Below are 15,202 nucleotides of genomic sequence, written 5' to 3'. Positions count from 1 at the left end.
AAGCTTGGTGATAAAGATATTGTGCCATTTGACGAGTTTTTGAACCCTTCGGACGAAGACATGTTAGAAGATGGGACTGAAGGGCGAGATGAGACCAATGAGCAAGATATATATATTGCCCCAACAACCTCAGAAATTCAGGATATTGACATTGATGGGCCCCCACCTGAGCTTCTGTCTAATTCTGCTATATTGGACAGCCTCCAGGATATCCTACTATGGGTTTGTAGCAAAGAAAAGGGTACCTCGGACCATATTAGACAAATTGAGAGCTTAATCAGCGACTTTGGCAGGATTCAGATTGATGAGAAACGTCAGGTGACTTTGGATCAGATGATGGGATGGAAGACTAAATAGGTATTAGGGCTTAGAGTTAGCTTGTCAAATATTATGTCATCCTCTCACCAAAACACAACTCAATTATACCACGTAATTTGGCTTGGATAGTATGCTGTGGTATAAGCGAGAGTTGACTGTATGTATATATTTTCAATAATTTCTACAGACCACCCCTTACGGGTGTGAAAATCTCTTAAATGTAGATTGTAGTGGAAATACTATCTGCTACCCGATGGTGAAAATAAGAGTCCCAATGAAACAGAATATCAATAAGTGAAAGCATTGCTGGGTTATCCTTCAGGCTGCTACTGCCTGACCGAGCCTCGCGGATCGAGCTACAAAACTGATCCACCATTAACCATCTTCAAAGAATCCGTCCAAACCTGATGTTCCAACTCTTCGTTGAAAGCATGTTCCGCATAGCCCGCAATGTCGGGCACATGGTCGTACTCTCGATCATCTGGATACAACCCTGCCACCTCACAATTTTCAAGGTAAACACCACCTTTGTTCTCGAATTCCTTTGCGATAGCTGCCAGGACCGTGGTTGCCGCTCCTTGCGCGGGACTCTTCATAGTCTTCCACGTAGAGCGGGCATACTCTGCTGCCTCCTCCGAAGGAAGATATCTTTGGATCCCCGTCGAAATAGCTCCTGGCATCAAGGAGGTGGCATGGAGACCTTGGGAGCCAAAGCGGCGTTCAATTTCGTTGGTCATATAGATGTTCGCAGTCTTGCTCTGCGCATAGGCGCCCCACATGTTGTATTCATCGGGCCGCTTGGTATAGCTGTAGTCGTCGAGGCGAATCCCACCGCCACGATGGCCGCTGCTAGAGACTGCCACCACACGAGATGAGTAGTTGGGAGAAGATGAGGCCAGGAGCGTGTCCTTAAGCAGCTGGAAGAGCAAGAAGTGCCCGAGATGGTTGACTGCAAACTGTGTTTCAAAACCATCCACCGTGGTGGTTAGATCGGCGATTGCCATAACGCCGGCATTACAAATGAGGACGTTTAGCTGTGTACTCTTCGCAAGGAAGCGCTCGGCTCCGGCTCTTACTCCAGCTAGGGAGCTGAGGTCCATCTCAATGATCTCGACCTGGCCTGGCTTCAAGATACCCACAAGCGCCGCCTCCGCTGCAGGGATATTCCGTGCAGTAAGATAGAGCGTCGCTCCGGTGGTGGCCAGGGCTTTGGCTGTCTCGACCCCAAGCCCCGAGGAGCAGCCGCTGATGAGGAAGACCTTACCGGCGAGTTTACCGATCAGACCTTCATCTTCTACGATCTGCAAGGCCGTCGGACGGGCATCCCCAGGTCCGTTGGTTGACTTGTGCGCTTCAGCGTATTTCGAGGGCATGGTGATTGGAAGAGAATTCCGTGTGTGGGGTCTGGGAGACGAGATAATGAGAATGAGAAAAACTGCGACAAATAGAAGGTTTGCTATGGTTTTATGTCTCTGTATACTTCTTTTGAACTGCGCGAGCATGGAGAGTGGTGGCTTTTTCCCAGCTCTTTCCCACTCAGCCTCCCCAGTCTTCCCCAGCCTTCACTAGATATAAGATTCAGCGGCAGCATTCTCACCCGGGTTCGTAACTTTGGGTACCAAGGCGGTTTCCCATGGTGGAGGCAGTGCTGGTACACAGGACCAGCGGCCCAAGTGCGGCTCTGCTGCGTGATTTACGGTACCAGTACAACTTGTCGACTGGACAACCTGCTGCAATCCTTGCGCCTCACTTTATGTATGACCCCCTGGGGGGAATCTGCTATGTGTACATATCACAACCTGTCGACGGCAATACATGATTCGGAACCACCGGATATGAACTCAACGAAAGTGCCAGGGAGACCAGGGTGGCATGACTCGTTGACGTGGCCTCCTTTATCTTCGCCAATCGCGGCAACGTTGAGAGTTACACATGCCTAGATGGAAATATTACGCTGTAACGTGTCAGCCCGCAATTAGCTGCAGCAATACTGGCATATCCAATCAGCGACCGTCAACCACCGAGTCAGCAATTTGAACTCCGTAGATTCAATGCAATATTTCCCGCTTAAGGCGCATACGTTAGCACCCTTTTCTAATTTCTTGGCAACCTAGGCTATGAAAGGCTCGTGCTGGTGAGACCAGGAACAGAGCCCAATGAAAGGCTTGGGTGTCAGCCCTAGGCTGTTTGCTGCGGACATGCTCCCCTTCGCATCCCCTGACCGGATAGGTCTTATGTAGTGTGATATGTCTTCTTTCATTCTATTGGGATTTTGGATACTCACCCCCTGCCACTTCCAGTCCCGACCTAACCGCCCCGCGCGATTTTGAACAAGATAGACACAGGCCCTCCACCAAATCTCGTGCCAGTCGATCGGTTGGTCCTCGCGGGTTTGAATTGGTCTTTGTTTTCGTATTCGCCTTTGAAAACCCCGTCCCCTACCTCTTCCCGTTATAGGAGTGGTGGGTGTCTAAAGTATAGGTACAGTGGTGTAACATAAGTATTTGATCTCTGGTACTTCGGGCACCACTTTATGGCCTGACCGCCTTTGAGACCGGCCAGCGTCAAGAATTGACTTTCACACGTCCGAAAGACCAGCTTTTTCAGCATAATAAAGAGGGCCATCAAGTACAGATGGTTCCGGCGCGTGGGAAGCAAATTAAGCAGATGTTTTGGGCTGCTTTTTGTGGTTTACCACGTCGTTCTGGCCTAATTCCGCTATTCGGGGATCCGCAGTCTCGCCGCGGTGGTGCCTCGTCTCGTACAATTGAAGAGCTTTATCGGCGTATCCTACCTACGCTACTTAATAGCCTTGATCAAGATGCTATTTTAAAGCAAGGTAACGCGCTGGTACATACTGCATATATTGTACGGGACGCGCTAAATGAGCTTGAATGCGAAATTATGGAATGGCCACCCTATTCGCCTGATCTAAATCCATTTGAGAACCTATGGGCGCTGCTGAAAGCCGAAATATTGAAGCGTCACCCCGAGCTTATGCCCCTACCAGATAACGAATCTATGCTAGATCTATTAGTAAAAGCCGCGCAGGAAGTTTGGGAAACCTAGAAATTGACATATTCAAGCATCTAGCTGATACTATGCCTCACAGAGCGGCTGATGTTATCAAATATGAAGGGTGTCATACTAGCTATTAAATTGGATTGAATTTCGGGAGGTTTCTGCCAGGCAGTATCTAAAGAGTGGATCCAAGCCCGAAGTACCAGAGGTCAAATACTTATGTTACACCACTGTACTATCTGGGCACCCCGCTGGCAATAGCAAATACCCTGATGATGTTCTACGTCAACGGCCTGCTTGGAGTACAATATCTCTCCTCTACTAATGAGGCTCTAACGATGAGTCGTCCCACAACAAATGGGCAATGGACAGTGAAGCCCGGCGGGTAGTTTCGTGGCCCATGTTAAAGCGCGTTCTCATTCCACCGGGTCATCGTTGGTTTCCTCTCTATTTTTCTCTTTAAAATTCCAAGTTTGCCAATTTTTTTTTTTCAAGTCAAGGTGTCGCAAACCCATCCTTTATCATGTTTCAAGACGCCTCCGAGTCTTATGATCCTCGCTCCCTGGTGGATGAACGAATTCAGCCTTGGCGCAAGTGGTGGCCGTACAAGCCTCACAATGGAGATAAAACGACCAGTCCGGTGGTTGTAGACAGCACAGGCGAGGCGCCTTGGATCAAGTGGGAATTCGACAACGATCGTCCATGGGAGAAACCGTGGATCTACTGGCCTCTTAGCTGGTCGTCCAAGTACTGTTTGTGTTCACCTATATTCTCCAGTATGACCATTCTTTCAGTCGTATTAGGATGCTTACCACTGGAAAAAATCAGATGGTCATGCACATGTAGAGCCAGAAGTGACCCACGATCCCGAATTCATCGAGAAGTGTTTGCAGCAGCAATCTCCGCATCCACTCTCTGCGTTCCGTCCCTTACGAACGACCTCGTTCGTCCAGTTTTTCAAGGCGAAACCAGGCCACGAGGAGGAGAAGCCATATGCTCTCCGCGTTCCTGTTTCTGGAGAGAGCCAGCTGCAGTCCAACTTCGAGGGAGCCTGGTCTCAGATCATGCTGACGGATGTTCGGGGCCACGAAGATTTATTTTCACTCGATAATGATGGATTTGCATGGTTTCATCATGCCTGTCAGGTCGACGTCCTGGATCGGTTTTTTGATATCCATCAGTACATGCGGGAGATGTCGGACTTCATGTGCCGGCAATTTAATGCCCAAGAAGTATTCATATACGATTATGTTCGACGAAGCCCGCACCCAGAAGACAGGAAATCTGGCTTCAGCGACATTACTCGAAGAATTCATTGCGGTAAGTTCTTTCTGGACTACTGGCATTTTTTTTGAGGTTACCTCTAAGATATAGTTATGAATAGACCAATCCCCACGTTCCGCAATCGGACGAATCAAGCTCCACATGGGTGACCATGCAGAAGAGCTGCTGAAGCATCGCTGCAGGATTTTCAGGTAAAGAGATTTGTTCAATATATGTCATCCCAGCTAACATGTATGGAAAAATTAGTCTCTGGAGACCTATGTTGACCGTAATCGAGTCTTACCCACTGACGGCTTGCACATATACCTCGACAGTCAGCGGCGATATCGTGCCCATCGACGTGATATATCCCCATTACGCAGAAGAGTCATTTGAAATCCGCCACTCTTTGGCCCACCAATGGTTCTGGAAATCTGCGATGACGCATGAGGACATCATGCTAATCAAGCTCTTTGACAACAAAATGGATCCAAACACCGCGTTCTGTAAGTTTAATTGCCTGGGGAAGCAAAAGGGGCGGAGGGATCCCGAGATACCAGCATCGGCCCGGCTGACACGTTGATAGATGCACCGCATGGAAGCTGGAGAGACCCCAATGCGCGGAAGGACGCCCAGTCCAGAAGAAGCATCGAGCTCCGGTGCATGATTTTCGGTGGAGACTGAAGGCTCGGAAAAATGGAGTGCTGATTTTGAGTTTGAGTTTTGATGTGTACACAGTGTGGCCACGAGACTGACAAAGGGCGCTAATGCGAGTAAGCTGTAACTATTGAATTGAATATACCAAAGCGTAGTTTCGCGACTGATTATTGGGCACGTTGATATTCTTTACAGTAAATGAGTCGATACTACCAAAATGTATGCACGCCGAATTGCATTCTTTTGTAAATTAGGGGGCTAGAAAATGTATACCTAGGTGTCGAGGGTGCTTTAATCCAACGTGTTTCATTAAAGCACCCGGGTAAACAGAAAATAAGATAGCGTCCCTACTTTTCGAAACATCAGGATGCAAGAACCCTTTGAAGCCTCAGGTAAGTTCCAAGGCGCCTTGGTCCAAGTTTAGCCATTGCTTGCTGACCTGCGATGGCGCGACAAAAAGGAACGATGACTGGGTTAAGAAATCTGTCTGGAGAGATACAAGGAGAAGGTAAGTCGGTATGGTAAGGTTTGTCTTGCCTTGGATAGGCAACCATGGCTAGTGCATTACTGGGCATGCCGATACAAGTTCGAGGGCCGCACAGGGCTCGCAGTCTAGGGTCGTGCAAACCTGCCATAACAAGAAGAGGCGCTACGAACGGGGCATTCAATGAGAGTGACCATTGAAATGGGTCGGAGTTAGGCAGGTCCAGCTTCCAATTAGGAGTCGCTCAGGCTCGTGGTTGGGCTTTAAGCAGGGGTTCCTCCGTCTCAAGCGTCAACCCAGGCGCAGCCCCGAGATTCCTTCCAAACGAGACAGAGCCCAATCAAGATGAAGACACCCAATTTATGCAGTTGGATATATTTGGATGCAGTGGCTTCTTACGACTCGGCACGTGGAAGTGGAGTCGCCCCAGTGTGATGAGATGTCTGAAGCCTGGGGACCGGTCGGATTGACTACCGTGCGGTCTCACTTGGTGCAAGAATGGAGTCAAGAGGAGTGAAAAGGCCCCCTGCTTTAAGCTGATCTCAACCTACAGATTTTCTCTGGAAGACTTGTTTAACCTCTTGACCATGAAAATGTCGCTAAAATCACACAAGGCATTTCTGGAGGGCTTGGAGGATACCAAGTCCACTTTGTCATGCCCAGCATCGAGTGCTCGCCGGCCATTAAGAGTTCTCTCTTTGGGTATGTCTTGCCACGCGAAGCCCCCTAAACCCACCTGAACTTGCTTATTAGGTCGACACTAACACTGATGAATGATAGATGGGGGAGGAGTCCGGGGGCTGTCATCGCTCCTCATCCTCAGACGTATCATGTATAACATCCAGCCTACCGACGACCTTTATAGGATCATTAAGCCCTACGATGTCTTTGACATGATATGCGGCACGAGTACAGGCGGGTTCGTTTTGCGCACATCTGGTAAAGGTTGTTATCCACCAGGGCTAACATGAGCAGGTTAATCGCTATTATGCTGGGGAGACTCCGGATGGGTATTCAAGAAACCATCGACGCTTATCTGAGCCTGGCAAAGGATGTCTTTCAAGAGAAACCTCAGTCCTTGCTGATTCCAGGAGTTCTTGGGGCGATGGCGGGACGAGCTCGTTTCAGCGGGGAGAAACTCGCCACTGCCGTGAAGCGTGTCGTAGAGAAACAAACTGGAGACGAAAACGCGTGTTTCTTCGAATCCCGAGAGGACCAGTGCCGAGTGTGAGTAGCTCTTGTCTCCCGGATCTCCATTTCGTGACTGACAAAACCCACCTCTGGTTCATAGTTTCGTGTGCGCCACGAGAACGGCCAATACCGAGCCAGCTATCATGCGCTCCTATCGCAGCGACGAAGAGGATAGTGCTCAGGGCACAATTTGGCAAGTAGCCAGGGCAACCTCTGCGGCACCAACCTTCTTTTCATCGATTACGTTCGGCAACCCGCCAGCCAATTATGTGGACGGCGCCATGGTCCACAATAATCCCATACGACTATTAATGCGCGAAGTTACAAAGGTCTGGGGTGACGATGCCGAGCTTTTCTGTGTCTTGAGTATTGGAACAGGTACTCCAACGACCAGGAAACTCGGTACCCTGGGACATCAAATTCTCTCCGCCTGCGCTAAGTTAGCGACTCATGCCGAGAACATCGCTCGAGATTTCAAGGCTGATCAGGGTGGGCGATTGCAGAAAGAAGGAAAATATTTTCGGTTCAACGTCGCGCAGGGGCTTCAAGGCGTGAAACTGGAGGAATGGCAGGCTTTTGATCTGATGGATGCTTCGACAAGAACGTACCTAAACGACGTGGAGCTTGAGGTTGATGCTTGTTCTCGCCGACTCGGGAAAGGCACGGAGGGGGAAACAATGTCTCAGTTGACACAGGAGGTTCTTCCTTCATTCCCTCGAAGTGTTGAGACTGAACTCAAGGCATCCATTCCTTCATCTTCTCCGACCATTAAAGCTGGATTCAGGGCATCTCTTCCTCCTGCTCCCAGTCTTACTGGACATACTGCTCCGGAATATGTCGACATCATCCGAGCATCTAGTCGCTACTTTACCGGCAGAACGGAGGTGCTCAAATCCCTACAGCAGTATTTCAGCTCGGTTAAGCGAGCATCTGCCCGGGTTGCAGTACTCATAGGACTTGGGGGTATGGGCAAGACCCAGACAGCTTTGCAGTACTTCGAGCACCGACGATCGTCCTATTCCATAGCACTATTCGTCGAGTGCAACACGAAACAGGAATGCATTGAAGCCTTCGTACGGTTTGCTCATTTGGTGGTCGACGAAGAATTGCGCCAGTTCCCCGAAAGCACATACATTGAGGCCGTCCAGAAATTGGGATTTTCTGGTCTCCTTAAGGAACAGAACCAGTCAAAGCAGTCTCCCACGTACGGCCAGATGCGGGTGGTGGAGGCAGTGAAGCGCTGGCTGGGCAGGCAGCAGGGGACGTTTTTGATCATTTTCGATAATGCAGACGAGCCATCCTCCGTCAATCTTGACAAATTCGTCCCTTCTCATCGTAATGGCGACATCATCATCACCACTCGCGACAAGGCCGCGACGGCCTTCGGTCAGCCGTTTCCCATCGAAGAGATGCCCAAGGATGAGGCAGTAGCCCTCTTGGAAAAGGCGTCAAACATGATATTTGATACCAAAGCGCGAAGGGACACCGCTGCGGAGATCGCCAAGACTCTTGGATACCTTCCCCTCGCCATTGATCAGGCAGGCGGCTACTTGACCTACTCAGATTCAGACCTGGCCGACTTCCTGCCCACCTATGCCCTTCACGCGCGGAGTCTGTTGTCACAGGTACCAAACGATGGGATGCTCGGATATAAACAGTCCGCCTTCACGACCTGGGAAATGAGCTTTGAGCGATTGCAGATCCTTTCGAAAAAATCGGCAGAGCTTTTGCAAGTCCTTGGTTTCATCAATAATCAAGATATCTGTGACCGGTTGTACAAAACTGGAAACGGCATTAGAAACGCAACAATTTCCATGCCAACATTCATGAAAGACAGCCAAGAATGGAGCACGCAAGAAGATGCCTTCGGGTTCCATGAAGCTTTCACATGTCTTTCGAAACTGTGTCTGGTCAAACGGAATGACGAAGCTCCGGGAACACGCACGTACAATATCCACCCGGTTGTTCATGTCTGGATTAGAGAACGTCTGAGCCCAAAAGATCGGGCTCTCTACGCTCGTGATGCGTTGCTGTTGGTTGCCCAATCTCTACCCTCCCTTCAGCAGTCAAAAGCTAAAGCCTGGGCAGTACACCGCCGGCTATATCCACATACACAAGCCGCTTGGACCAATGTCAAGCAGTATGCCCCGCCTAGCAACGACGGTAGGGAAGTTGCAATTCTGGATGCATTGGATATCGTGGCCACGTCTTTCAGGCAGCAAGGACATTATGAGCTGGCTGAGGAGGTATTGTTTCGAGCATATCAAGGAAGCAAACGTGCCTACGGCCCGCTTGATCGGAAAACGTTGCACAATGCCGAACGTCTGGCATCCGTTTATGACATTCGCGGTGAATTCAAGAAGGCGGAAGCGCTCTACAGACTCCTTTTTGACAGCCTCACCAATGTGTTAGGGCCTGGAAACAGAAAAACCCTGGCTGCCCTCCAAAACCTTGCCAACGTTCTCAAGTACCGAGGCAAGTCCGATGAAGCAGAACGATCTTACAAACAAGCACTCGAGGGACGCAAAAGGTTCGGAGAAGAGGACGCCGACACTCTTGAAACCATGGACGCGTTGGCAAGTCTGTACTATGCTTCTAGCCGCCCACAGGAGGCCGAACCGCTTCGGCTTTTTGTTTTGAAAGCGCGCGAAAAACGGTTTGGAGCAGACAATTTGGAAACGCTCGGTACAGTGTTGGATATGGGGATGTTATATTCGGGGCTGGGAGACAATGAGCGCACATTGGAACTGTATGAATATCCGGTCCTGTGGCTGTGCCAAGTGGCTTTTTCTTAATACGTTAACTGATCATCCGGAGCAGGTTCGAGAAAGCCTACGAGAGTCGAATGACTCTGTTTGATGCACCGCCAACTGAAAAGATACTCAATGCATTATCCGTGATTGCTGCCTTCTATGCCAATCTTGGACATATGGAAAGAGCGGAAACCATGTATCAAGAAGTTCTCTCGAGGCAAAAGTTTCTCCTCGGAGATTTACATCTTGATACCATTTGGACCCAGTGTTGTCTGGGTGTCGTTCTCTTCATCAAAGAGAGATCTGCACAATCAATTAAACAAGTGGAGAAAGCTTTTGCGGATATTGGATCCAAGTTGGGCCCTAACCACCTTGACACACTCTGGGTTGCCCATGCGCTTGCCATCGTCTATGAGTGTTGGGACAAGATCGACGAAGCCGAGCAGTTGCAAGAGCGCGTTGTGAAGGGCTTCTTGGACGAATTGGGACCTCACCACGTCAACACGCTCTACATGATCAATGATCTCGGCGATTGCTACTCGCGAGGCAAGAAAATGGACAAGGCCGAAACCAGCTTCCGCAAAGCATTTGAAGGAAAACTCAAGTGCTTCGGTTTCAGAAGTCCCCACACGTTATACACTGCCACCCTTCTGGCTGCGACGATGCGAGAGCTGGGGAACGAGAAAGAGGCGGAAGACCTCTTCAAAAGGGTTCTCGAGACCACCACTGACCTCTTGGGTAGCGAGCACGCTGATGCTACAGTATGTATGATGTACTTGGCAGACCTCTACGTGGGGCAGCAACGGTTCAAAGAAGCCCGAGATCTATACCAGAAGGTGTACGATACAAGGGTCAAATTGCAGGGAGCTGATCACAGCAATACCCGCCATACAAAGGAGCTGTTGGATGAGGTGGAGCACCGGATAAAATATCCGAGTGCGAGGAGGGCCAATCAACAAGTAATTGAGGCCAAGCTTGAGCCTCGCCATGTGTCATTTAGGCCGAGGAGGGTCAGAAGTATGAGATGGCACCACTAGAGTTTTTCTTCGCCCACAAACCTGGAGATCCATGCGTTCCGTCCAATTTACTCCAGCCAGGGAGCCCTTTCCTGTGTCTTTTTTAAAACATGTACTGTAAGTCATGCATTGTCTCGCCGACCAACAAGCTAATGATGGACAGGAAACTGTTGACAGCGCACCAGAGTGAGTCCGAACCAGCATTCCGTCAGTGCTCCGCACAGGATCATGGCTTATACACCTTTCTGGCCCTGTCACTTCAAACCATGCGATATTTTCTACGAAAAATACCGCAAACCAAGTTCGCGGGACAACAGGATACATCAGCTCCAGACGTTCGTTATCCACGATGAGGTGAGTGGAATATCGCGCCTCGTGCTGCGCCGCTGTTGATTTTCTGCCAGTCTGTGCCCCAGACACAAACACCACTGACATCTTCATGCCGTTACAGGAGCAGCCCATCGCCAACCGCGCAAGGTCTCGTGGCGAGTTACCTATTCCCGCCGACACAGATAAGACCAAGGGGCCGACGCGCCATCGCGTCTTTACCCTCCTCACCGCCTTCACACACTGAACGATGGAGTGCCTCAATCTCTCGTTCTCTGCACAAAGCGGTCTCCCTGTACAACTGTACAATTTCTTGTCACGCGTGGGTTCGCCATGCGCCTTTGCCGTGTTGTGACCTTTGTCGGTTCATCCAGCGCGACTTCTCGAAGCGACAGCCGGAGAGTGCGACGAACCTGGATACAACATGGCATATTGGTGACTGCATTGCAGAAGAGAATTGGCAGTGATCTAGTTGATAAGCTGGTATGGTCACTATCCTTGTTTATCATCTGCTTCAAGTGTACACTCGGGGAATTCTTCATGAACAACGTAAAGCACGACATCTCGTGGAACTGGATCAACACATGCTGACTCGGATCTCACAACAGGAGACACCCTCAGATTGCGAAGCGAGCAAATGTCTTATCTGCTCGACCTCCCCTGCACCAACACCATCGCATACTCTGTTTCTTCCACATGACTACTGGTGGCATCGATGATCGCTACCTCGACTTACTTCCAGTGGGTTTAGTTCATCGATCATGCGTTGGTATGCCTACCTGATGCAAGACCCAATGGAGCGTATATCAGTGTCTGTCTCTCGGCATTCGAACACCCTCATAGGATAGCCTGCTTGCGGCTTAGATCCCCGTCGTCCAGTGGGTGACTATCGTTGTCCTTGGATGGCGTCCGCGTCTCTCGAGCCTGAAAGTCTGACGACACCGGGAGGAGCTGATGTTTCGTGTTGCTTGAGCCGTACTTTCGCAGACGGCCAGGTTGTTAATTTAAGTTTGCGTGCAAGGAGAAGGTGAGGCGAAAATCCCGTCATTTCTAACCGAATAAACTAACAATAACCATCTCAGCTTCAAATCAAGTGGACAAGACCGAGGACAGCCGAACCAAAGATAGGGCCCATGACCCAAGAAGCACTGTCTGATACGGTCCCACCTGGTCCCTCTCCCCTCTCCGCGTCGCTCAGCTTGTCGACTTATACGAACCATTCGGACATACACGGACCTGCATGCTATTACGAGTGTTTGTATGCTCCCCGTTAGACAGAACATTGATCAGTTTAGCTTCTAAGCCTTCTTTTTTCTCTCCAAGCCCAAGCACTAACCACTCAAGTATGTTGAGATTCATACAGCATCTGACAATGGATGACTGATGTTTCAGGCATCCATCCTGGTACCTCAGGAATGAATCAGATCAACATTCAATCTGCTCAATGAGTTATAGCTTGAACAAAGCTTTCACTCATTAATTAGCGGATCCCTCATAACATGAGGGATCAGACCTAAACAATCTCTCTAAAAAAGGACCATCTCTTTATATATTCTTCTCCCCTACTACCTACATCGTAAATCTTAACAAAGTATATTTCTCTTCAATCGGAAGACTGCACCGTGAGATATTGTTTGAGCAGAACGCGGCGATTGGAAGCGACGTGAGGTGTGAGCGCGATCCACCGATCATGAGCGGGGCTTAGATGAGGCCACCCCTACCCATGGGCACTACTTTCTACCTGAGCAAAGAACGTATCATCGATCCTACATTAACTTGGTATCTAGTGCAAGTGTTATTTCCTTTTTTTATTGTTTTATAAAATCCCCCGGATCTTTCCCTTAATCCTTTGAATGACCAAAGTACACTTTAATGTCTAAAAGCAGCAACCAAAAACGCTTCCAACTGAGAAAACAATGTCGAGAAGCCTTAGCGGCTCATATATGTATTTACCAACCCCTTCTGCTGCCCACACAAGCTAATACACCTAGATAACCGACTTCACCTCGTCGTCGCTCCCGAACGAGTCCGTCTCCAACCGCGACCTGAAGATGGATACGCTTGGTCGGTGACGAGAACGAATGCTGCTTTGCTCAAATCAAACCTAAGTAGCGGCACGATAAACCTTTACCGGAAAATATTGAAGGAACTCGGTCCATCACTCGAAGCTGTCAGCCCGCAGTCCTTAGAAACCTCGCAGCCCAATACTGGCGGCTTTCCAAAGGAGGTGAGTCCCTTGCCGGATGTCCTCATTAATATGGCCTTGCTGACGGAACATAAAGACACAACGTTTCAGCGAAGGAATGGTGGAAGGTTCTTTCACCGCAGAGATCTGCGAGCTTAAGGCTACCAACAGCCGCATAGAAAATGAATTGAAACGCACTCGTTCCCAACTGGATGACTGTCTTCGCGAAAGTCATACGCTCCGGGATGAGGCCAGTCAACTGCGCTACGATATGCAGATACTGGAGTCGCAAAATGAAATAATGCGTGATAAGCTAGCAGAGACGAGAAGGGGCATCAATGGAGTAATGCAGACAGTGGGTTCGTGGCGGTCAGACGGAATGGATCTCGCAATTGATGACACGAACGACAGTCAGTCATCAGCGATTAGCACCCATGCGGTATCAAGCCAGATTCAAAGTTGACAGACTATTACAAATCTGAAGTAGCCAGAATACGCTGAGGGCCCACCGAGTATTCTGTCCTCGTGTTGCGGGTTGCAATGGCTGTATAGCCCAATGATACGCGCCAATGGTTTATACCCAGCTTTCCAGATTCAAGCCGGTGCACATATTATAGCGATGCATACGTATATATAGGTTCCGAGCGAGAAATACCAGCAAATTGGATGATAAGAGTCCCGAGCAGGGTGGTTAAGAAAGGAAAGATATCGAAAGAACACTAAGAGTTCCTGCAAATAAACCTTTTAGAGGGAGGATCTGCTGCGTCGCAACTTGAAAGCGGTAGGTCTAAACTCTTCAACCAACAGCTGAAATTGACTGTGACTTCCGCACTTGACGGGCTGGATCCCTTTCATGGACGCACGTACTTCAAATGAAGCATAACAGTAAAGTGGGACGCGAGGCACGCAAACTGAGCAATTATGGTTATAATAGCATTTCAAAATACACATACGTATTAGGACTCGGCCTATACCGGATAAAGAACTTCTATTTCGTCCTAATTCCGAGTCCTATTGCAAAAAGCACGGACCTGAGATGTATCAATTGTAGCAATTCCTCTGGGCTTCAATGACAGACTTCGCAGCGACGTTCCGAGTCGCTCATTACACCATGGAAAGCGGTCTAGTGATCACACTATTTGGACGACACATCGCTTAAGCGTTGTCGGGGTTCGATCGTACTCATGGTTACTGCTGAGCCTGTTGTTTGAACTGAGTTATTCACTAAAGAACATCGTAATTCATGCGTGATATTACTTGTAATAATATGAGGCTGGCCTGTTCATGCTGTGAAAAGATACTGTGCATCCCCATGCATCTTTGTGCGGGCTAATTGCTCGCATCCCCGATAGTAAAATCGAAGGGCAGATGATCAGTGCGTTCGCGCTAACGCTCCACGGAGTCCGGCATATAAAGTAGTCCTCAATCTTTTGAGTTCGTGATTCTCGTCCCGACGCACTTGCTTGGCAGGAGCCCTGCTCTCTTTCCGATCTTATGCTTAGGCCTCTCCCTATTTCTATATAATGCTCGATTCTCGACAGGTCACTGCTGATACTGTTCTCATCCCTTCTGTGCCTGGTTGATTCACTGTTGATTGAGGGAAACACAAGTTCGACCATGGCAAAGAATCCCAAGCCTCCTCAGGGTGACGCACACCTTAGTTCTGACGGATTGCAGCGGCGTGCTGCGCCATCATTTTATTCCCTTCGTTCTACTGGTTCTGAGACCAAGGATAGACGAAAGTTACGCAAACCAGAGACGAAATCACACAAAACTTCGGTATGCCACTGTTCAGTTTGTCTGCTCGTACTTTGCTATGGCAGAACAGCCCCAGTGTCACCCCTTTATTTGAGCATACTCTTTACTGACCATGCTAGACATCCTCCATTACGAAGAAGCCCAAAAGGGAAAACGACAAAGCGACGCATAGAAAGTGTCTCAGGGTGATGAGCAATATTGAGGAGGAATTTCAAGAGGTGCTTGAGGA

The 15,202-nt window shown here is 49.2% G+C and overlaps 3 protein-coding genes across 3 annotated transcripts; 2 read left to right on the top strand and 1 right to left on the bottom strand.

Moving 5' to 3' along the window:
- Window positions 1–674: 674 nt before the first annotated feature.
- On the bottom strand, window positions 675–1,691 carry N7446_007608 (uncharacterized protein; the record flags this gene model as incomplete). The annotated part of the gene is made up of 1 exon (XM_058516353.1): window positions 675–1,691. One exon carries the CDS (start codon window positions 1,689–1,691, stop codon window positions 675–677), a length of 1,017 nt encoding a protein of 338 aa, XP_058373531.1.
- A 2,171-nt stretch (window positions 1,692–3,862) lies between these two features.
- N7446_007607 (uncharacterized protein) lies at window positions 3,863–5,286 on the top strand (the record flags this gene model as incomplete). Its single annotated transcript, XM_058516352.1, has 5 exons — window positions 3,863–4,091; window positions 4,168–4,659; window positions 4,724–4,814; window positions 4,870–5,108; window positions 5,189–5,286. 5 exons carry the CDS (start codon window positions 3,863–3,865, stop codon window positions 5,284–5,286), a joined length of 1,149 nt encoding a protein of 382 aa, XP_058373530.1.
- Window positions 5,287–6,336: 1,050 nt separating this feature from the next.
- On the top strand, window positions 6,337–10,614 carry N7446_007606 (tetratricopeptide repeat domain-containing protein; the record flags this gene model as incomplete). The annotated part of the gene is made up of 6 exons (XM_058516351.1): window positions 6,337–6,445; window positions 6,524–6,662; window positions 6,719–6,970; window positions 7,035–9,683; window positions 9,755–10,525; window positions 10,584–10,614. The coding sequence occupies 6 exons, from the start codon at window positions 6,337–6,339 to the stop codon at window positions 10,612–10,614; spliced, it is 3,951 nt and encodes a 1,316-aa protein (XP_058373529.1).
- Between the last annotated feature and the right edge of the window lie 4,588 nt (window positions 10,615–15,202).

This window comes from Penicillium canescens, assembly GCF_028828765.1.
Source record: "Penicillium canescens strain IBT 15451 chromosome Unknown utg000004l_segment0_segment0, whole genome shotgun sequence".
Taxonomy (NCBI): Eukaryota; Fungi; Ascomycota; class Eurotiomycetes; order Eurotiales; family Aspergillaceae; genus Penicillium; species Penicillium canescens.
This window is presented reverse-complemented; position numbering and strand designations above follow the sequence as displayed.